The sequence below is a fragment of the Galleria mellonella genome, unplaced genomic scaffold, assembly GCF_026898425.1.
Source record: "Galleria mellonella isolate WM207_F2 unplaced genomic scaffold, CSIRO_AGI_GalMel_v1 utg64, whole genome shotgun sequence".
NCBI lineage: Eukaryota > Metazoa > Arthropoda > Insecta > Lepidoptera > Pyralidae > Galleria > Galleria mellonella.
This window is the reverse complement of record NW_026442133.1, coordinates 3,713,354-3,739,380: the sequence shown is the minus strand read 5'-3', so window position 1 is coordinate 3,739,380 and position 26,027 is coordinate 3,713,354. Positions and strand designations below refer to the sequence as shown.

Here is a 26,027-nt window from a genome sequence, read left to right as displayed (position 1 = left end):
GTACATATATACTAAATTTCATAGTCATTGATTAAACCACTAAGGTGTTAAGAGGTAAAAAACAAACTCATTTTCACATTTATAATATTAGTAAGGATATAGTAACAGAAAGTAACGAATATTAATTAGTGTAATTATTGAATGAAATTAAATTAAAATTAGAAAATAGGGCTCATGTGACAATGTTGTTTAAATGCTGGTATAATTAGTTACTACCATATACCTATATCCAATCTTGTACATTGGCCAAGAAATGTTTTCAAGCTGTGCTATCAATAAGAATAGAATAAGAATTTTGTAACATCATGGCAAGTACACATTCATTCATTCATTTCATTGATGAATGTGGAAGAAGCGAAAGAGGTTTGTTTGAATCGAAGCATTTGGCGTGAGAGAGCGGCATTCTGAGACAGGCGTAACAGATATGTATGTATGTACGTATGGCAAGTACATAGTACTGACATGCTTAGTTTTCTTAAAGATAAAACTGATTTCATTTCCTTTTTAATTCCATTTTTCTCATCCTTATCCTAACTAATGTTAAAAAAACGAATTCGTTTATTATTTCATGACGCATTATTAGTTCAACTAATTGACAAGCAAATGCTAAATTGCCTAATTAACCCATGAAATATTTTTAGCATATCATGTGGTCGAAGTCGCGGCTATCGTTTTAGCCGTTAACTGTCTACTGCTGAACATAAACCTTTCCCAATACAGGATTTTTGCCAGTAGTTGCCACGCTTGATAGGCATGTTGGCAACAGCATATTGGCTTTTCGAGATGTTTTAAGAAGGACGCTGCTGCCCTTTCCTCTACCATTAAGTTTCTTTAGTCGCCTCTTAGGACACCCATGGGGAAGGAATGGATGGCCTATTCTATGCCGGGATCAGACGGTCGAAAAAGTTACCGATATAGCTGTGTTTAAAAAAATATAGACTGTGATTGAGTAAAAATGTACATCTTCATTTGGGACAATAAGTCCGTGAGTAATGATAGGTTATGGTAATTGCGTACAATTTGTTACTTTCGGTTATATTGTGCCGAAGATACGCTGTAACGTCAACTTATTATATTTTTTGTCAGTCAAGACTAAGCTTTGAAAAGGCATGGCAAACATTGACTAGGGATAGAAATCTGGCTTTTGTTCAACAGCGAGACACATAAAAAAAGAGCTATTAAAAAAAGATTACATTTGAAATTTCATATTTGGTTAAATTAGTAGGCTTCAACGCTCTCAGCAAACTCTTATTGTATAGAAAAGATAAATATTCAAATTATAATACGAATCAGAATTCTGAGAAATTGTCACTGAATAATATGAAATAAAACTTGTTAGTTGAATTCTTCAAAGCCAAATTAATAATTGAATCGTGTTAAAATTGAAATAATACTTATTAAAAATTTACAAGATACATTTAAAATTGAAATCTTTTTTTGAAAACTACGCTATTCAAATTAAGAACGAATAGATGGAATACGATTCGAAATTTCCATTAACAGATTAAATATCAAATAGAAGGGTAGTTTAATAATATTTATTTCGGTGCCTGTTAATGTTTGTCGGCCATAATTAATTCTGATTGAGGGACACAGTATACTGCGGCGAACACTTGTGCAATGTCCTCGCAAGTTTTTGCTCAGCCGAGCATGATTCTGTCATTAAACGACCCTTCTAACGTTTTGACATTGTTTGTTGGCGGCATTTGATGCTGCTCTGTACTCTGTAGGTATTATTTTGGGATGTTTTTCCACTGAGCGTTGCTATATATTATTTTTTATATTAGGAACTGTAAAATAAATGGTGGCAATATTCTACCATACCATAATTATTCTAAGTCTGAAACATTAATATAGAAAACGCAAAGTCTTCTAATTGATTATAATATATATATATATATATATATATATATATATATATATATATATATATATATATATATATATATATATATATATATATATATATATATATATATATATATATATATATATGTGTGTGTGTGTATGTGAAGTTAATGAACTTACCTGACGATTATCTCTATTTCATGTCGAAAATAATAAACATAGTAAGTTCATAAAATATTATAATAGGTACCATTTGTAACAATTATTACAAATGCTACCTATCTGTTACAAAAAGACAATTTATAGCTGATTATTATGATTATATTCATAGCTCACGATAAGGAATCATTTTTATTATTATTTACACTTCAAATAACATAGGTGCTATTCTTGCTATATAGTTATTATAAACAGTAATTTGTATTTTGATTTCTATCATATTATTATACTATATTATGGTGGTGTAATTTGTATTTTGATTTGTATCATGTTATAATATATGATGCATCCTATATTACGATGGTGGGTGATAAGCTTTATTAACTCGTGTGGTCATTCACGATTGTCTAGTCGTTAGCAATTCTGAGTTGCAATACGATAAAAATAACGACATTGATAAATAATTGGTAGCTCCTGTTTGTTTTGTGAATCACAGCGTTACAATCAAGGGTTGTTTTTTTTTTATATCACAGGAAAAACAAAACAATGCTTAACACTAGCATTGTTTTTGACAAACTTAGTCATACGGTCGGTTGTAATATTGTTATAACAGTTTAGAGACACAAAATAAGGAATTTTAAATGTCAATATTAATAATGGTCTAAGTTTTTTTTTATACAACTTAGAATGGCAAAGAAGTTGACGGTTCACCTGACGGCAAGTGGTAACCGTCGCCTATAGACATAAGCAGTATCATGGACATAACAGAGTATACTGTTTCGCTCATGATACCCCCATGCGTTGCCATTCCTGAGGACTCAGGTGTTATTCCTCTGTACCCAGTAAATTCACGCCATATCCCACCCTTCAAACCGAAACACAGCCGTGCAAACACAACTGCTTCACGGTTGAAACACGAATAGGACAGAGGTACCCAAGCAATCGACTTTTGTACATGTATGTTAGGATATTTTATTTCATATCTTTATACTTAAATAATATTTTACTGGTATTTAAGAAATTGAAATCCTATTTAATATTTTTTTTACATACGGAACCCTCTGCTTGAAAGTTTAACTCGCATTTGGTCGGTTTTATTTTTAGTTTACATTTCTAGCCTGTTTTAAATATATATTATGTATTTTGTATACGATTAGTATAAAAATAAATGTATCTACTTACTAATAGCTTCATTTAAAGTTATAATATATTAAAATAAATACGAGTAGACAAGCGAAAAAAATATGGGAAGGTATTTTTACTTCCATATGTTTTATCTTATAAATAAGGAAGTATACTTAATCACGGTAGTTAACATATAGATAAAGTATTTAATATGTATATATGTGAAAGATATTGACAGTATCAATATCTTTAATTTATGTATTTATATTAATTTGGTGTGCCATTATATTATGTGATATACATAACAATTTTGCCAGTGAAAGGAATGTTTGGAAATATCAATCTAGTGAAGATGTAATAAAGTAAATCATCATGACATCATCAGAAAATAATAATGTTTAATAAATGATGAATCTTTGAGTGAACAGACAAAAAATTGCACTAAAATAAAACACATTTCATTAAATTTCGTTCACTCATTTTTGGTCATATATATATTTAACTTTCCAGTGACATTTGTAATTAAACCTAAAGAAATATTCATTTAAATTTTATAAAAATATATATTAAATATTGGAATTTTATGTGTAACTTATGCGTGGGATTTTGTATGTCGGTGTTTTGTATACCAATGGCAAACAATTAAAAATAAATATAATTGCTTTTGATTGGAATTCTGTTAAATGGACTTGTTTTCATATAAACACCGAGGTGGGTATATATGAAAAGAATAATGAGTAAACTCTTTGGTTTGATATTAATAATTTAAATTACATTTTCGGACGTTTCAAAATTGCAATCAGAAATAATGAGGACAAAATAATTTGCGACTGTTGTATAGTAATTAAACAAAGACATATTAAATCAATTTCACAATAGCACCGTTCCTATCTGTTAATTTATATGAACATGTTTCATTTAATTGTTTCTTGTGGAAGTCGTATTATGAACGCAATGTGAATTACAGGTTGCAATCACAGTGTCCGCTCTGGTTCGTAGTGATTTGATGTCAAAATGTTATCACAAGATCTCTGTATTGTAGCAGACGAGTCTTGCTAAATAATCATCATCAAATTGTAATTGTGAATGTGAGTTCTTTCATTGTTACCTCACGGCATCTTCGCGGTTCAAAGACAAAGAGTTTCGCTAATTATTATTTGGCATATTTACGGGTAAGATTTTTTCCAGGGTCTTTTTGTAGCTTCGCTCGCATTCTGGGTCGGGAACGGCTCTCCCGGTCACCTCTTAAATAAGCTCGAATATCAACCAAATTCAAAAAGAAGATTGATAACAATTCGGTTGCGGTTTTATGTTTGCCACCTAATAACGGTGTCAGTAATAAACCGATTTGGTAATTTTTTTTTATCTGAAAGGATATACTTTCAGATTGGTCGCATACAAATTTATCAAAGTCGATTCAGGAGTTTAGTTTTTAAATCGAATTAACTGGTTTTGAAAAAACACAATCTTATTATTTAGAGTTATGTTTTTTATAAAGATAAAAATGAAACTATTTGAATAAACGTGTACAAAGTATTTGTAGGTTAAAACAACAGCCTACGGAAGCATGGTGATCATTATAAAACAAAGAGAATTCAACCTTGAATACATAATTACAAGCAAATATAAGTTAATATTGAACGACATGTTTAAAACATGCACTATATAAATCAAATTAAATATATAGGTCAGTAGTATCAATCGGATCGTAAAAATCATTTATTTACATAATGGACATGGTAATTGTAATGTAATTGTTTTAGTATCATTATTTTTATATATAGCGGTACATAAGAAAACTATTACTCATATTATAAAATGTCAATTACATTAGATATACTTATAGGCGATTTATCTCAATGATTTTGAAATCACTCTGTTGTTTTATTTTTTTTTTATATACGACTTAGAATGACAAACAAGCTGACGGCCCATCTGATGGAAAGTGGTAACCGTCGCCTATAGACATGATCAGTACCATGGACATAACTGTTTCGACCCTGATACCCCCCATGCGTTGCCATTTCTGAGGATTCAGGTGTTATTTCTCTGTACCCTGTAAATTCACGCCATATCCCACCCTTCAAACCGAAACACAGCCATGCAGACACAACTGCTTCACGGTAGAAACACGAATGGGACAAAGGTACCCAAGCAATCGACTTTTGTAATATGTCTGAGAGTGAATTGATGATAATAATAATACTTTTGTTTGCTATGATTTTGAGTATAAAACATTAGATCTTACAAATTCAAGATCAAGCATGCAAATGTTAAAAACAGAAGTTACAATCATTTAATTTCAAATTTTTAGTAACAATTAAAAAGTAAATTATTTCAGATTTATTACTAAACATTACAATATAACATTATAATAAAATAACATTCATCATTAGCCATGATTGCCGTTCTGGTTCGTATCTGGCTCAAAGGATATCTCTAGCAATCCAACGCGGAAATGCCGCAAGTGTCATGGGGACCTTTGGGTCGGGTAAGAATCATGAATGGGACAGATCATTAATTTTTTTCTGAAATATATATATATATATATTATAAGTTATATATATATATATATATATATATATATATATATATATATATATATATATATATATATATATATATATATATATATATATATATATATATATATATATATATATATATATATATATATATATATATATATATATATATATATATAACTTATAATAACTATAATAAAAAAAAAAAAAAACTACTAGTAACTTATTAACTGGACGTGGGCAAAGCCACTGATATCTATCAGGTAGTATCTATATATATTCACGATACGGAAATGCCGCGTTAAGAATTTTTCGGTTCATTTGTTGGTCGCTAGTTGGGTTTTTCGTTCGTGAGAAATGAGTTTAACTACAAAGTAGTAATGAATTTTCATTACTATAGTGTACCTGATTTACTTACACTCCTAGCTTATATTTATTATTAATCTGTTCTTAAGTTCTGGTGTTATTGCTATAGATTTATCAGTAACATGTTAATGAAACCTTTGTTACTTATATGATTTACTATAACCATTGGGATATATTGACCGATCAGGATAAAGAGTTTTTTTCAATGGGTGATAATGGAATGGTAACCCTGCCTGCGCTAACGGTATACGTTGGGGGGCACGGGGAATGAATAATAAAAAAGCTCAGTCAGTCAGGCCATGATAGATACACTTGGAATTCAGCACGATGGCTTCCAGGGGAACCGCGCGGAGGTCGACCTGACAAGGTATATTGCTAGCAATGTGACTGGTAGCCCGCATTACTAACAATCCCTTCCCCCTAGGATAAAGAGTAGCTTATGTCTTTCTTCATTTTATATATCTAGTACATTTATAGCAAATTTTATAATGAGTAGTCAATTATGGTCGTTAAGGCGTTAAGAGGTAGCAAACAAAGAAACGAACTCACTTTTACGTTTATTATATAAATAATATTAGTAAGGATAATGATATGTTTATAACATGTTAATTAAGTTCAACATTTCCTTTTGTCCTGTTAAAATTAATTGTAATACAGGAAAAGGCAAGAATTAATGTTAAAGAAACACGAATACAACTATACCTATTTAGTCTATATTAAATCGGTTTTGGTTAAAATAAGCGAAAGTGCAATAAAACGAGTTGCATACTTTATTTGTATCTGCACTTTATTGTATCCTTGACTGTTGAAATTAATGCTAAATGTTCATTTCCCGTCATGAAGAGAAAGAGAGAGAATGCAATATTTTTATACTTTGAATTGAATTGCATTAAAGTATCGTTAGCTGAAATAGTAAAGCAATAGTTTGCTTCAATATATCTTGTCGAAAATGTAAACTAACTTATATTTAATACAATTATAGGATAGTCTGCTAATGCTCAATTTCATTTCAATCATTTGACATTGAATGTTTTAACTCGTTACTAATTTCACTTAGAGTGTTTCTGTGAGTAATTTCAACAAAACTTGGTTATTTTTTAAATACTTTACTCTTAGATTGATTACAGTAAACTCGATAGAATAGCTTTACATATTTTTGTTGTGAAACTTATTTTGTTGTGTTTTGGCCTATAGAATAAGAAATAAAAATAATTTTTGATATCAGGTATAGATATATCTAACGTCTTAGATCACAGGAATTAACGACACAATATAAGCTGTGATGTCCATGGTAAAGTTTATATCTGCAATAAAAATAAATACAACCAGTATCTTATTTGTCATATAGAGACGACGAATAAGATATCGTTTACCTACCTCTAGTTTTTTTTAATGGATGATTATAGAATGGTAACCCCGCCTGTGCTATCGGTATACACCGGCGGGGAACCAGTGAATGATAAGTGAAAACGATAGAGCAGGTTAGTTAGCCCATCGTGATAAATACACTTGGAATTCAGCACGACGGTTTCCAGGGGGACCACGTAGAGGTCGACTGGACGGGGTATATTGCTAGCAATGGTACTGGTAGTCAGCATTAATACCAAGCCCTCCCCTCACCTACCTCTAGTAGGTATAAAAAAAATTGGTTTATTTTTTTGCCTAGGCCCATTGACCATGTTGTAAAACAGGCTTATATTCAGTTCAATGATATTTTTAACATTCTAAACATTAACATGTCTACAGCCAATATATAATTTACTAAATCAAGGTAGCCGTGAAAGTATTAAATGTATTTGTTTTTTGGGTATATGTTGTAACATAGCTACTGTAATTATTTAGAATGCTCGTGGTGTAATTTGAATTGTGTTTTGCCGTTTCTTTCTTATGTACAATAGATGGAAACAGAATATTGTTTTAGATAACGCGCTTAAGTTAAATAAATATTTATTATTGGCTAGTTAAAAACAAATCTTAATAACTTTTGTCTTTTTTTAAACAGTCTTCAAAAAATTGAGGATTTGTCTGTATGCGTATTACTTGTCTGTACTGATTCTAATCTTTTTTAATGAATCCTTTTTAGCACTTTAATTATATCAAAATCTTTGTTATTGCCAGTAATGCTTTTATTTAACAAAATCTTAAATGATTTGAATTCATTGAGAATTTTCAATTCATCTTTTGCAACTTCGTTTGTTTTTGATTAATTTGCAAGGAAATTATCAGTTATAATTCATACAAGTTCATTTGCAAATAAATCGGACAGTAAAATTCCGCGTAAGGCGTAAATAGTAGGTACGGAAGTTGTACATTATAAATGTCACAGTTTATTTCATAACCTAAACTCACTTTAAGTCCATTCGGAGTTTAAATATAGATAATGGTTTTGGAAGTCAGTGCAAGAAATAAACTTTTATAAATGGGTCCCAATTTTTTTTGTGTGGTTCCTTATAACACAGTATCTTAATTTGAAAATTTAGTTTTTATTTCCACTGCGATGGTAAAAATAAACCTATTTATATGTCATCATTATATTAGCCTTTAACTGTCTTCTGCTGGTCTAAAGCTTCCCCCTTGGGGGGTTTCGCCAGTAGTTACCACGCTTAGCAGGCGGATTGGCAACCGCTACCGTTAGCCTTTGATGATGTTTTAAGAGGGACGTATTCATATTTATTTTGTGTCAATAGCGCCATCTATTATTCATCTTACAAGTTTTGTTTATTTGTAGTAAATATTAATATTTATTTATAAACAGATTAATAAAAATAAAAATTAAAAGAAGATCCGTTTACGATTGCGGAAATTATATGTTTGACATTTACGTCACAATTTATGTCGTAATTTAAATTTAGTCAAGTCCGCTTGTATTTTAACATTTATAAAATTTGTAAATAACGTTTAAATGGGTTAATTAAGAAATTAACTTGTATGGGTGTTCTAAGATGGGTCTTAGATGTTTGTAATCTGATTTCCTATAGCACTGCTTCCGTCCCAGCTTAGTAACTACGCAATAGCTCGGAAATGTGGCTATTTTTTATTTACATAAATAAATTACTACTTTCTGTCACAAATATTATCTACTAAGTATAAAAATGTAATTATAATTTCAGATTGTGCAGAATTCATATTTAAGCTGGTTTTGATTACTGATACTTTACGTAATATGCACATAACATTAATGCGATTATCGTAAGTGAAAACGTAAATAAATTATAGCAATTGATTAAACAAGCTTCGTTTTATAACAATATTATGTTATTAAAAATTGTCGAAAGGATCGTACCGGTTTTTTCAAGTCATCTTTTGCCATTCATATTTATCCATAGATACGTAAGAGTTGGGGATTTTTTCTTGCTGTCACTACTTAGTGATTTAGTGATTAACACACTGAAGCAATGTATATCTCACCTGCGTGGGTTTTATTACTGTACCATATAAATATTTTGTATTCATGAGTATGTTTGTTTTGTATTGGTTTGGGTGTTTTCTATATATAAAATACACTCGAAAGCAATGAATCCAGGGCACTTAAAAAACCGATAAATCTCGAAAAACAATAATGCTAGCTTAATAATATAAATTGTGATTAGTAGACAATTAAATACTCCTTAAATTAAGGTATTAAATCTTCTTAGTTATTACAAGGTTATGTCAAAAAAAATCAAATTTGAAAAAGGGGGACTTTCAAATTATTATTACTATTTACAAAAATAATAGTATTATATGTTCTTTTCAGTTTGAAATTAGATGTCGCATTATAAGAAGTATAATGGTATCTATTATTACTAAATCTTTAATCGGTTAAAAAAACTTAAAAAAAGTAGGAGATAAAAAATTCGATTGATTTTTTTTGTTTTTTACCTCATAACCCCGTCATTTATATACCGATTTTGAAAACGTTCTTTTTCCGAAAGGACATACTTAGTACTTAATCAAATTCGGTTCGGTAAAACAAATCAAAATAACTGGTTTTGCCACGATTGACGTTGGTGTTTTTTTTTATTTAAGAGTTTCTTCTTGTTGGGACAATTAATTCATATATTAAATAATATATTAAATTATTTTAATTGATTACATTTTGCTTCCGTATTGTCATGCTATATTCTCATTATAAACTGAATTTTTATTTGTGCGGTAGAATTGACTTCGGTCTGTATTAAATATACAAGAATAAAAATTATTACATTTTCATTTATTGTAATTTATACAATTTATTTTCCAGGCCCAGTAGTGTTCCCCCCCTCCCCGCCTGGAGACCCATCCCAGACTAGCGGCGTCGTTGTAGGCGCTTCAGGATATGGCTTTGTCCCGCCCGGTTCCCAAGGTAAACCATATGGACGATGAACCTAGTCAACTTAGTACAAATTAACTGTTCTGTTTTAATTTGCTTGGATTAGGTACAATATTATACTATACATTATCCTTGTGTGACATCAAATCTCAAAGAAAAGAAGTTTATTCTTATTAGTCTATTTAAGTTTATATAGAATGATATCAAAAACATCATACCTTTTAAGAAAGTGATTAGAAAATGACAAATATTTGGAGTCTCTCCTACTAATTTAGCTGGATAAGCCATGTTAGTATAAGAGGTAAACAATTGTTTTGTTGTTATTGTTTTTTTTTTCTTAGAAGAACATGTTGTGTATCAATAGCAGGATACAACCTTGAGAAGGTATTTTAAATTTCAATATCAACCTGTATATACATTTCTAATTGCTCTTTGTTTTTAGATTTCATTATTTTTTATTTTCACTACATTACTCCATTGAATTAAATCTATATAATTTTTTGATGACACACAAAGACCTGTATAGTTCAATATAATTTATTTGTTAATTAATGGAAGCTTTAAGTGCATGGATAGTTTTTGCATGAATCCCCACACCACACGTAGGCACCTGGATAAGGTTAATACAATTTCATTAAAACTTGATTGTTAAGAATATAGCCCAAGGGTTTAAAAGAAATAATTTTGTATTGTATAAAGGTAGTTGTTTTTTTTTATTATGGATGTGGTTGTAAATAGATCCATTGTAATTATATTTTATATAAATAAATATCGTGAATTGTAATATGTTTTATTGGTGACCCTTTAGTTTTAATTTGCACTGTAATAAGCATGTGTGCACATTGCAAGCGCCTGATACTAAGGTTGTATATATAAGTTGCAGGTGATGCAGTTTGGTATTAATATATGGTGAGGTATGGTATTGAAATGGTTATTGTATAGATATATAGTAAATTTTTTTAAGGAATTTTGCACATATTTTAAAAATAGAATGTAATTTCTATATACATACATATATCAAAGCTGTCATAATGGTAAGTATATAATACATACCTACATAATGTTGTATCTTTTGAAAGAAAAAAGTCGTTATCCTATTAATATCACTAATATTATATTTGAATGGGAAATTTGTGAAGTTCTTTGAAATTTTCTTATTCAATTACTCTTAAATGGCTGAACAGATCTGAATGAAACGTAAAAATTTATTTTCCTTTTTTTTTTTATTGCATGAAATGGTAACCCCGCCTGTGCGGTTGGAAAGGGATTCTTAGTAATGGGATCTCTAGCTCCATTGCTATCAAAACACCCTATCAGGGCGACTTTCACGCGATTCCTCCTGAAAACTATTGTAGTTAATTCTTGTTGAATTCGTTACGATGAGCTAATCAACCTACTTTCATCCTCAACTATACAAACATATTATATATCTCACAGTGAATTCTATCGTCACTGATTGAAAAAAAATTCCCGCCTGCGCTATTGGCATATGCTGGCATGATTTGGAATTCACCACTATAATTTTTAGGGACCATGTGGAGGTCGATCTGACAGGGTACATTGTTAGTAATAGGACTGGCAGTCCGTATTACCAACAATCCTTTCCCTTCTATTTTAATGGTTTGAAAAAGGAATGTTAACTTAGCTTTCGGTATATAGTGCTGGAAGAGTACCAGTGAGTGACGAAAGATGACGATGAAGTCATGTTAGTTAGCTCATCGTGACGAATTCATCAAGAATTAATCACGATTGTTCCTAGGAGAAACCGCGTGGAGGTCGACCTAACAGGGAATATGGTTATTATTACTATAATCCTTACCCTCTAGTAAATACTTCTTTTTACTAGATACCTACTCAGATGGACTGTATCGATATTTCTGATACATTTTACGCTCAATTAACGCAAGCGTTAATTGGAAATAAAAAAAAAAATAGGTAGAGAAAAGCTAATATGCTAATAAAAAGCGGTTTTTTGCTTATTTCACATGATTAGACATATTGCAAGAGTATTTAGTTGAAATTGGACAAACCGCTTATAATTTTTATCTATTTAAAACTAGGTAAGTACCTATTAGAAGTGGAAATCGCACAAATATACTTGACATTTTACTAAATCGCTATTATGAAATATGCCTACATGATATTTTTATGTATTCCTTATCTGGTGTAAATAGTTTTTTTTTTATTGTAATGTTGTGTACATATTCAAATAGTTGGTTTTATGTTGTAATGGTACTTAATTAAACCTAAATAATGCTGACGGGTATTAATAAAATTGTATGTAAATATCTTATTTTAACGATGCTCGAAACAGATTAAACCCCTTAACCGATTTTAGTCAAATTTTTTATGAGATTTAGGGAGATTTTTTTTAATGACTACAAATTCTTAAATCTATATTAAAAAGCCAATTATTATATTGTTAGTAACCAAACTATTTACACAATACATTAAAAATAATCCAAATTACAACATGGAATTGGGCGATAAATTGGTTTTGATTTGCAATAACCAATTTTTTATCCGCAAATAAAAATACTTTAAAGGCACTTCAGTGATTACAGAATTAATACGAGATTAACTAATACGGGAGTAAACCCCCATTAATTCTAGTAATATTTATCAGAAATGTCAATGTACCTAGTCGTTTAACACAGACAGATGAATTCAGAATCTTCTTTGTTAAAAGTTGTTTAAAAATAAAGTGACCTTGAAATCTAATGGACTTTCTTTTTTGTATTATATTGTATATCAAAGAATTATAGTAGAATATTATTGTAATTATAATTCAATGGAGAGTTCCGTTAACAGCTTTACCTTTACGGACAGCTTATATGCTAATTATTTTGGTCTTTAGAATTAAAAGTAAAAAAAAAAATCGTGCAGCGACTAGTCACAAAATCAAATAGACCGAATCGTGATTGATATAGATATAACAATTGACCACAAAAGAAAATAACTTATTGTCTAAATAAATAGAGGGAAACCGGAGACCGATTTGCGAGTGCGAAGGTCACTTCATTCACTATTTATCTCTTTTATATATCTATGTTCTGTATTTAAAAATGTACTACTGTAATATATAACGAGCTTGTTCAATTTCGGAATTTAAACACTTGAAACGTTAACAATATTTGCGGTTTTTTTATTAAGTAAAAAAATTGTCACAAATTTCAAGTAAATTTGTCGTTTTACATTTGTGAAAGATGTAACATCTATTCTTACTATTTATATACAGTTACATTAAGCGACTGGAAAATAAAGGCTCATATTCATTATTAATCGCTGTGTGGTCTTGATATACAATAGGCCACCCTTTCCTTTCCCATGGGTGTCAGAAGAGTCGAAGAGGGATGGGTAGCAACGTCCCTCTTTAAAAATCACCAAAGGCTAAATGCATTTGGTACCACGCTTGGTAGGCGGGTGGACAACTGGTAAAACCTTCCTAATGGGAGAGGCCTATGTTCAGCAGTGGCCAGTTAACGGCTGAGGTGTTGATTCACTATAAATTATAAGTATATCCCGGAATGATCTGGGATAAAATACCTAAATAAGTAAGTATTCATGTACCAATCAAAATACATTTAGTCCTGTTTACAGAATTTCACACTTACAATATTGTTGGAAAGTAGAATATATTATTTATGTAATGAATAAAGGACTATAAGCTGAAAATCAGCGAAAGTAGTCATAACTAAACAATTTTCATTAAGGAACACAAGTCGAACTATGCGAATACATATTGAAATTTTCATGCAACCGCGTATCCGTCTACACAAAAGTTACCTTTGAGAATGCTGTAAGGCGAAGGCAGTCAGGTAGAAAATACAAATTTTTGTTTGGTTTCATGATCCGGTTTTACGTTCCGTTGCACGGTTATTTAAAATAACTGAAATCCTAACCATAGTTAGAGAACCTATCTCAATTAGTTACAGTTTATAAAAAATACTACTACTATTAAAATTCGTTGGTTAGTTTTAAAGATTTAAGCATACATAGGGACGGACAGACAGCGACAGCGACTTTGTTTTATACTATGTAGTGATGACCGTAGGTGGTCTATCCTTAAGAGCATTATGTTTCGCGTCCAAATTGGACTTTCTTCGCTCTTCGATATTACTTATTTTATTATGTATCATACATAATAATAAATTTATTAACGGATGAAAGATACACCGATATTGTAATAATATGGATTTAAGAGTATATATTATTTATACCAAGCATTTTCGTATATAGAAATACATTCATATATTTTATTACTTATATTGTTGATTGTAGGCTTAGACATTACGATAGGGAAAGGCAATCAATCAGATATCATGAGTTGTAACGGAAATGTTAAAAATGATTGTGTGACATGGTTCGAAATATTTTAATTCAAGGGCAAATTGTTAGATACCGATAGTTGATCGGTCTTTTGTAACAGTGTCTCAGATGTTTTGCGGCTGTCTGTATTTGAAACGAATGTATTTATCAGATCTGTTCACATATTTATTTATATTCTTGATTGATTTTAACCTCTTCTCGTGGGCGTCGTAAGAGATGACTAAGGGAAATTATGGTCGAGGGTTGGATAGTAGCGTCCCTCTTAAAATATCATTAAGGCTTAACTGCGGTTGTCAACTCGTCTGACAAGTGTGGCAACTACGAGCAAACCCCCCCCCCCCCCCCCTATTTTTGGGGATGCCTATGTTAGTATTGGACAGGTAACGGCTGATATGTTAAGAAATATCCAAACTATTTGTTACTTAATCACGCATAGAGATTTGAATGGTTACAATTTTTTATATAATTCATATGAGAAAAAGCACAATTCACAGTTAGTAATTTATATTATTATCGAGATTTGAATTATTCATCGGTAAACTTTTAATTACGTTCAGAGAGATTCCTTGTTAACTTCATTTAGGTAAATTTTGGGGATCGTTTTTATCCGTCCACTGAAATATTCAATTTTCGCTCTCTCTTAATCTCGTGGGCCCTTCGGAACACGGTCAAACGCATTTTAATTATGAAATTGACATATCGCTAGTCCAGCATTACTGGGCTGTATTCAGGTTTAGGACAAAAATATAAAAAAATATTGTTAATCATTAAAACAATAATAAGATAGGATTATTTTTTATAAACAATTTGTTATTTCTAATTTCTTTAGAATTACATTGATACTATAATATTATTAAATATAGATAAATTTCATATACAAAAACAATTTAAATATGATTAAACATAATTATGAGATTTTTACAGAAATTATCTATTAGATTTCATACAATCAAAGGTTCAGTATATTCAGTTGATTGTGATTTTGATATAATAAATAATATACAGCAGTTTTTATTTAAAGCTTACGCTTACTTAATTAGAAAATTTAATTAAAATATATTGAAGCATTTCTTTAAATTCTTAGGCAGGCTGACTTGAGTTCTATTGCAGTTCAATAAAATTATAACTCAGTATCGACACATTTAGATTCTTAAGATTTTATTATAGTACAGAAGAAAGACACAAATCGAATTGAAATATTATTATAGACATAAGACATAACTCAGAACCTTTCAATATAATTCAACACCCTGGATACGCTCCAGTATTGTTCGGGGTCAATGTGCAGCGGCGCGCACATTTTATGATTTAATAAAAGAGTTTATACTTATGAAATTAATTGCGACTCCATGCCCGCCTGTACCATTTCTAGTCCGGCTTTTTGTGATGTTTATTCAATGCATATTTATATGTTTGCTCACTCAAAAACGAAGGGCTCTCTGTCATGTGTGTTTGTTAAATTAATTCACATTAGAAAACGGGGCTCTATTTCATCCCTTAAATGTAGGTATGGTGTGAGTCATTTGTAAAAATTTGCCTCTTTATTACGAACGTAGATTTAAATGATTATATTGCAACGAATGCTATAATAGTGATGATGACTGCTATAAATAATATATGAAAATATATGATGTCTTTTAAATTAAATACAGTTTTCACAGTTTTATTCCAACATAGTTTGGAATGTTTTATCTAGATACGTCATTTAGAATTTAGCTACTTCACTAGTTTTCCTTCTTCTAAAATTCACGTGTACGAGGTAGCGGGCAGAAAACTAGCTTATCTATAAAATATTTCCAATTTTTTGACAAACATTACAATGTTAAAGTTATTTAATAATTTGACTGGACTGTTTCTATTTTATAAAGAGAGAGTACTGACATATATGTAATTAAATAAAATACGTGGACATGAGAACGATAGCAGAACTATGTCCGAGACAAAACAAACAATTCCTTTCTTTATAAGAGAAAATACATGTCTTAGCTGTCACAGCAAAAAAGCTTATGAAACTGTCTTAAGTTGGAAACTCTGGGGAAACTTTTCGAGACATATCCGTTTTTCCACCCTCTGTTAAAACAATTGTTTCGTTTTGTGAAGTACACAGACATAAAATACATTTTCAATCATACAACTTAGTTGTTTAGGTAGAGTTTTTTTTTAATAGATGTAAATGGAATAGTAACAGCGTCTCTACTATTAATTTAAATTGGCGGCGGGGTGCCAGATTAAGAAGGATGATGAGGTAGGATTAGTTGGGTCATCACCTGAGTGAAGAGTGTATTAACCATGATTAATTCCAAGAGTCCTTCCTCTATGGAGGTCAATCTGACAAGTGTCGTAATTGCTATAGTTATAATAGGCAAATGTAGTATTAATATTTTGTAAAAAATGTTTATTTTGAATGTTGCATGATAGTTTCAAATACCACAGGATCATTCCTGGTGCCAGTACTTGGGGAGGATGGGCTTCAAAAAAAGGGATATTTAACGACGAACTCTGAACATTTGAAATGACGATGAGAATGACTAATCATCACTTTAAACCAATAATAATAACTTCTGTGTGCGTTTTGTAAATATACAATGATTAAACTTAAAATAACATATATTCATATTTGGAAGCCCACATCGTCAATGAGTATATATAGTTCTCATTTTAATGAACAAGGGTTCTTGTCTACTTGATATTTTGCACATCTGTAATACTTGTTCAGTACTGTTACTCTATAGTAAAGTAGGCAACATAATGTTGAGCGTAAGCGTAAAAGTAGGTATATACCTAATGGGAGTTTTTATCATTGCTATATTTTAATCATTTTATTGGTTTATTTTTATATATCGTAGATACACATTAATCATCAATCACATTCATTGAGTAATTCGCTGCAGAATATGGCACCCCATATTATCGTAAGCCACCTATATGCACTAACTCTTAGTTTGACAATATCAAAATACATTTGATATTGTCATTTCGGTAAGAGATAGTCTTACATTTTGTTCGTTTATACAGGGTCACATGCGATAAATTTAATATTTGCTAATTTTAAATAAAAGTTTGCTAAAAATTTATTTTTATATTAGTGTTTTAATGAGTGATCCTTGTAAATTATATACTATCCGTTTACTATCAATCAATCAAGTATTTGCACAACACATTTATATTATGGTCTTGTGAGAATTTTGAAAAAATCTTTTCTTGGTACAGACGAAGTCTAAGGTAGACAGGCATAGGTTTGAGACTTAGAAAAACATTAGTAAATTTTAAGTTTCTAATCCCAGCAGTTAGATGGATCACTTGGTTTGTCAGTCTAGGTAAATCGCTTTGTACACATAGAAGATAGATTTTCAATCACATATCGAACATATTCTTTAAACTAAAAATTCCGAGTAAAAGTTTGTAATCGCTAATTTTATTTTTTATTCTTTATTGTACATAAAAAGGAATTATATCAGAAAAACAATTAAACATAATAGAGCACAAGATCGAGCTTATCTCTAAAAGAAATTTAAAACGATTAATAAACTGACAGTTTTTTTGTCGTTTTAAACATACATTAGTACCAATCGACTCAAATGTTATACTTAAAAATAAATAAATAATAATTTTTGTTATGTATCTGAACTAATTGTTTAAAATTTTATTAGTAGAAATGATTGTTAGTAGAATATTTTTATACGCTTATTCTTATAATACCTGCGATGTGTCTTATAATTTTTAATATAAGAACATTTTGTTCCTTTTAAAGTAAGAATACCCCTTCTTTTCCTGTGGGTGTCTGAAGAAGTTACTACTCTAACTTAGTGGTCGAGAGACAGGTAGCAGCTTCTCTTATGCTGGAGGCTTATGTTCAGCAGTGGACATTAACTGTCCACTGCTGAATGCAAGGTTATAATACGATAAATAATACGGTTGATATTATGACGATGATGTATATTCTTATTTTTATTTATTAATTTACTAACAGTATTTTGTCGCGATTGAGCTTGCAATTTTTTTACGGAGGCAAATGTAACGTTGGAACATTTTATCTATATTATTTACCCGCTACTTCACACGTCTTAAGCGCCGGTACTATATCCGAGCCTCACGTAGGAAGTGACGCGTCTCGCCACTGCGGCGCCGTGCCATGCCGGAACTCGGCTGAAGGGTTGCGCCGTCACAAATCAAGTTATGAGAAACGCCACAAAAGGAAACTTTGTGCATTTCCGAACCGACGAGCGTGAAATCCGACGCGCGTGGTGAACAAACGATTTGTTACTTTAAAGTTGTATTCAGAAACGCTTTTTTCGCTCGGCTGGCTTCGAACGCTTTCTGGTACAACTAAACTTGAATGATTATTCTCCTAATTCATATTGAAAATGTTTATAAAATTACATTGTTAACATTTTATTGTTTTATTTTCCGTGTATCTTATTTTTTTTTAATATGCTTATATTATTTATGAGTAGGCAATAAATTTAAAAAAAATTAGTAAGTAGGTATTCAGGTATATAATGTATTTGACTTTATTTCTAACTGCAATGAAATATCAAATAGAAACGGCTTGTTTTTCGCTTTAGGCTAAAAAATATGTGCAAGTCAGTTAAAACCATATCGGTAGTAATATTAAAGTTCTGGAGTATTTTTTATCTCATATTTCATTTATTTGTGTAACTTTTACATAAGTAGTAAAACAGAGTTCCTGTTAATAATATACATGTGAAAGTTTGTAACGATGGATTGATAGCTGGATGTTTGTTACTTTTTCATATAAAAAATGCTGAACAGATTTGATTGAAATTTAGTATATGGTTAGGTTATATCATATCTTAGCACTTTATATACTGATTTACGTAGGTGAAGCCACGTCATATAATTATAGTCAGTACCATAAGTCATAATGTTGATATGAACTAGTAATATTGCTTATGCATGCTCTTGACACTTATGGCAGTTTCACTGCTTATTTTTACACTACAAAAAACAACAATTTTATTGAAGCTGTTATTAATTGTTATTAAACTTAAGTTTAATTAACATTACGTCAAAACTTTATGCATGATGCACGAAACGAGTTACGAAATATAATTGGCATTAAATTTATTTCACTTGACTAATTACAATATATTGAAACGTATGAAGCTAGTATTGTATTATTTTTTAATGGGCATACAGGTTGAAATTAAAATAATTGTAGGTATTCCTATTCGTGTTTCAACCGTGTTTGTTTGTTTCAAAGCAGTTGTGTTTGCATGGCTGTGTTTCGGTTAAAGGGTGGAATATGGTAGTAGATTTACAGGGTATAGAGGCATAACACTTTAGTCTTAAGGAATGGTAATGCATGGAGGGTATCATGGGTGAACCAGTATACTCTATTATGTCCATGACACTATTTATGTCTATAGACGATGATTACTTTCCATCAGGTGGGTTGTTAGCTTGTTTACCATTCTAAGTTACATAAAAAAATGTAGTTTTTATCAGTAAAACTGAAACTTTGAAATGCTATAAAAATTATTTTTTTCTATACTATTCCTTATGACAGTCTATGGGGGAAGCATTAGCCTAGCTCTAGACATAGATCCAGTAATGGACAGATAACAAATGATACGATGATACTAACTTGACAATTGGATGCGCCGTTTTAATATGGGAGGTTCAAAATGTTTTTGCTATCTTTCTACTTATGTTTCTCTGGGAAAAATATTCAGTTTATCTGATAAAAATGATTTATAATAATGATAATAATTTTGATTTAACCTGTATAATGTACCTACATTAAATTCACATATTTTAGTGTTCCATTCACACAGAACGGCTCGGAGAGGAGACCAGATTTTATCGTGTTTAAGAGTTTTAAGATTATTGAAATAAACTTTATCAAAGACTTCAAGAAGAAAGAGGAACATCTGAGTCCTCAGGAATAACAACGCATGGACATAGTACTGCTCATGTCTATAGGCGACGGTTAGCACTTTCCATCAGGTAGGCTGTCAGCTTATTTGCCATTCTAAGTTGCATAAAAAAAATTACAATTTGCCCTTCTCTCTGAGTCGGTCCTGAGTGAACAAATATACATTCCGCTTCGTAAGCTTCAGTAACTTTCATGGTTTTCATTTATTTTATTTTAATTTTTCAGGTCGCGCACTGCCGAGATACTTCTACCAGGGCTTCTTTTTAAGAAGATAAAAGAAAATTAGACAATGTGTTTCAAGTAACTAAATTATATAAAAATGTACAAATAATTTAACGAACATGTAACCATTGTGAATAATCAGATTCATGTCATGTCATGTATATTAAATAAGTTATAATTTTGTAATATATACACATATATATATATTTATGTGCAATAATGTAAAGATAGTATATTCAAAACATGTACATTTGTAAATTTTAAATCTGTGATAAACTAGGTACAGTCAAGTTGAAAATAATTATGTAAAATAATTCTAGCAGTCTTTTTAGACTTGTCTGTCAATAGATTGTATGGTTCCAAATAATTTATGTATGTCGTGTATAATGCTGGAATGGGAATGTATGTAGTAATATAAAGTTAAATAAACTATACAATTTTATACTGTTTGTTTACCAGAGAATATGAATATTTCCACCAAAAAATATTGCTTAATAAATATAAAAAAAAAAGAAATAAATACGTTCAGCTATTAAGTTAGTATGAGAGGCTCATAATGTTTTGCCATATTTCAACCCTGTTTTCTTTGGTAAAAAATTTTAGTTTATCTTTTAAGATGATATTTTTGTTAATCCTTTTAATTTGGTAATCAATTTTATCCTACACATATGATATTGGCTTGTGGTCCCGGCATAGAAAAGGCCACAGCTTCCTTTTTGTGGGTATCATAAAAGGCAATGAAATGAACTTAATAGTTGAGGGATGGGCAGCAGTGCCACTCTTAAGACATCATCAAAACCTGTGGTTACCAATCTGCCTGCCAAGCGTGGCAACTACTGGCAAAGCGTCTTAATAGGCCTATATTCAGCGGTAGTCAGTTTATAGCCGACATGATGATGATGATGATGATGATGATATGGCATTTTTATTTTTATAAAAACTATATTAATAGGTATATGTATGTTACAAATGAGGTATATTTTAGCTCTCTCAAGTATATAAATATGATATTTTTCAATGGGCAAAGATGAAATGGTAACCCCGCCTGCACCATATATATGGTATATGCCTACCAGAAAGAGATGATAGGTGAAAATTAAAGCAGGTCAGTTAGCCTATCGTGACCAATTTAGCAATAATTAAACATAGTGGTTTTCAAGTGAAACCGCGCGGAGGTCGATCTGTTTTATGGGTGATAATGGAATGGTAACCCCACCCGCGCTATCGGTATACACCGGCGTAGCACCAGTGAAAGATGATAGGTGAGGATGAAGCAGGCCAGTTAGCCCATCGTGACGAATTCAATAAGAATTCTTCACGATGGTTTCCAGGGGGAACCACGTGGAGGTCGACCTGATAGGGCATATTGCTAGCAATGGGGCTGTCAAACTCCATTGCTATCAACCCCTTTCCCCCCAGGTCAATCTGTTAGGATATAGTAACGGGGCTGTTAAACCACTTTGTTAGCAATTACTTTCCCAATATAAATATGATATTAGACCTGCACAGATAATGTTTTTACAACGGACTTTTCCTTTTTACTTCATCTTGTATTTTTGTATGAGGTAAAAATGGTTTATGCTGGATTTGCTGGAATTTTTGGTATGTACATATATAGTACTAGTGCATGATAAAAGGTGGTATTGTATGATATTGTATACCTTGAAAAGTATATTAATTTTGATCATTATTATGTCATCATAATAAAAGGTTATTTTCAAATTCGATGGATGAGGAATGTAGTAAAGTTAAATGAACGTGAAGCAGTTGTGTTTGCATGGCTGTGTTTCTGTTTGAAGGGTGGGATATGGCGTGAATTTACAGGGTACAGAGGAATAACATCTGAGTCTTCAGGAATGGCAACGCATGGGGGGTATCAGAGGCGAAACAGTATATTCTGTTATGTCCATGGTACTGCTCATGTCTATAGGCAACGGTTACCACTTTCCATCAAGTGGGCCGTCAGCTTGTTTGCCATTCTAAGTTGTATAAAAAAATAAAAATAAAAAATGAGATTTGCCTATAGGTACAGATGTAGTGCAGCTACTTTCATCATGTTACATGCACCATTTCGTCGCCTAAACGAAATTCTCTCTGTCCAAGTGGGAATAGTAGGACAGAAACATATGGATAGGTATGCAAAATAAATTCTACTTTTTGCCCTTTATGATATAAAATTATAAGAATTTGTCTAAGTAGGTAAATTGTCACAATTAAATTATGTTTCATAAAAAACCGACTTCATTTGTGGCAAAACCATAAATATATTGATTTAAAAACTAAACTACTCAACTAATTTTGATAAAATTTCTATGGAACTAATCTATAAGTATTCTACCACATAAAAAAAAAAAAATTTCTAAATCGGCTTACAACTGACGGAATTATGAGGTATAAAAATATAAAAAAAAAACATTCTAATTTAAAACCTTTTTTTTAAGTTGGTTGAAAGTTTGTAAACAAACGTAAATTATGATATACAGTCTTAATTAAGATTTGAAAGTGAATCATTATTTTTTGTAAAATTTTGATTGTACTTTGACATATAAATTGTATAAAACATATGAGTACGATATAGTTAGTTTATAATACCGTAATAAGTAAAGGTGTATCTTGCCTTACAACAGTATTATAATACTGTAGTTCTGAAAAACGGTAAACACTTTGAGTATACTCAAGATGGTGCTCAGTGGTATAATCTTTATAGTATCTATTCGTATGAGTACTAGACAAAGATTATGTGCTATATTTTTAAGCTACTTCTAAAAAGAAACGTGTTTTTATTCGCCTGTATTTTTTGTGTGTTTGATACTTGCTATATTAGACCCATAAATTTTGATTACTTAGAAAATATACAAATACAATACTAAAAAACTTGAAGAAGTAAACGCGTATCCTGTATATGTCTGACGTAGGGTTATTTATTTTTAAATTAGATTCTGTTTCAGATGTAGCCTATATTCTCCTGCTTTGTATTCGTAATATAGCTATTACGTTCAATAGTGACAGAGCTTCTGCGTCGCTATACTATAAACACCTCATTTTATTTTCAAAGAAAACGTAATGTATTTTGAGGGACAAAATTCTTTTTGATATGCAAAACATGAATACGCAGATCTGTACAAGCAGATATACCTAGTTCGATGAAATATATTTCTTATTTAAAATTTATACTATTTGTGTGTTTAGGTAATCTATTTAGTATAAAAGCGAAAATGCAAAAATCAATCTTCTCAATTTTTAGTATTATACTAGTTCAATATTTTGGCTTATTGACGTATAAATGATCATCAAAAAATAAAACACTTTTTGTGGATGCTTCTTTATTACATGAATTTTGATTTACAATTTTTAGCTATAACAAATTCGAAAAGGAATATATAATATAATAATTGTCTAGATCGATATCCGTATTTCAATGCCATGTAACTAGGTAGCGTGCAGTCGTCGTCTCGTACTGGAAATATAAAAAAGAAATAATTATTTATATCTGAAGCATTGCCTTACAAATTATTATTGTATTATTAATTAAATGCGTATTTAATACTGTAAATTTTTTTTATATTTTATATAGCACTAGCTATTGTCCACGTGGTGTCGCCTTAAAGTAGAAATTTTCAAAAATCCTTTCTCAGCGAATACTTATTAAATAAATATTAGCTGTCTTGATTAGGAAGGTATTATAAATTGTGTATATTGGTTAATATTTCAGTTTGGGGGAAAGGGATTTTTAGTAATGAGTTTAACAGTCTCACTGCTTTGGGGGGAAGGGATTGTTAATAATGGAGACTTAGGGCTCCATTGCTAGCAATATACCCAACCAGCCAGTTGACCTCCACGTGGTCCCTCCTGGAAACCGTCGTTAATAACTATTGCGAAATCGTCACGACAGGATAAATGATTTGTTTTCATTCTCACCTACCTTCCATTTCTGGTATCGGTTATTTTTTTGTTTAACTCAAACTATCAATAGGTTACTAGTTTGTTAATATTGGAAAACATAGTCTCGCGACAGCTTGATAGAATAAAATTCGAAGTCAAATCTCTCGTTATTCTGACCGAAATTTAAAATCCCAAATATAGAATAATGACCATTATAAAATTGTTTTCAAATAGCTCTCTTAGCTGTTAGCAGTGGAGAACTAATTACTAATAATCGTACATTTTAAACGATAGTTTTTATCATTGGACAATTACATATATCAACAAGTATTTGATGATTTGTGAACAACAGATTTAAATATAACAACTGTTGGCCACAATGCTCTAACATATTTACGTTTGATAAAATTTTATATTATATATTAAATGCAACTTTTAAAATAAAATCTATGGTCGTATATGATATATTGTTTTAATATTATGTCCAACAAACCTTCTTTACTAGGGAACGCAGGTCGATTATTCATGACCTGTAATAAGAAAAAAAAAATTGTATGATACTTTCCTCTAGTTTCCTTATTTTAAGTGTAATGTCAATTTGGATATTGATATTTATTATTAAATTTCTATTAGTTAATTTTTCTTTTAAATATAACATTATTGTTATTCTATGGCCATTACAATAACAATCAAAGAAAAATTTGATATTGCGAATACTTATAGCGTTTGAATTTATATATTAATAGTTGCATAAATAAAATTTGTATTTTGTTCTTCCAAATACCATTTTCTGTACTTAGAAAAAAGTCTCACTGTGTGTTTTTAATTGAGTTCTAGGCTATTAAACGATTTTTTAATAACTTTTTACAATATATTTTAATATTTATGCACATAAGAATAAGAGAAAATTGATTTTTTTTGCAAAGTTTTATTTTAAATTATTGTATCTACTGCTATTTACCCCAGATTTGTATGAGTGAATTAGTATTCAAAATTTCACACTCAAAGTCCAAACTTTTGCAAAAAATTTCATCTTTTGCCGCTGTATTGTGTTACGATTTAAATATTTGTTTCAATTTTTTCTATTAAAATATGTTAATTTCGTTCGTTCGTTTTAAAAGGAGATTAATTTTATTTTTCGTTGAAATTAGAAAAAATATTTATTGTATTCATTATAAAGTATATATTCTTTATGGGGGAGGCCTACGTTCAGCAGTGGACAGTTAACGACCGATATCATATATACTGTATTAGTATTTATAATCTTGATGAAGTAATGCAATTATGACTAGACGAGGCGTAGGAGTTATTTAAGGAATATTGATATGATATATGGGATCTTAATTAAAGTAACAGAAGCCGTAACTATAATTTATATAAA

The 26,027-nt window shown here is 30.5% G+C and overlaps 1 protein-coding gene across 2 annotated transcripts in view; it reads left to right on the top strand.

Moving 5' to 3' along the window:
* Nucleotides 1-21,206, top strand: part of LOC113512554 (uncharacterized) — a 64,609-nt gene extending 43,403 nt beyond the window's left edge. For both annotated transcript variants that reach the window (XM_052900036.1, XM_052900035.1), the window contains exons 4-5: nt 10,246-10,347; nt 20,768-21,206. In XM_052900036.1, coding sequence (XP_052755996.1) covers nt 10,246-10,347; nt 20,768-20,817 — 152 coding nt within the window. In that variant the 3' untranslated portion in view covers nt 20,818-21,206. The remainder of the gene's footprint in view (nt 1-10,245; nt 10,348-20,767) is intronic.
* Nucleotides 21,207-26,027: the final 4,821 nt, after the last annotated feature.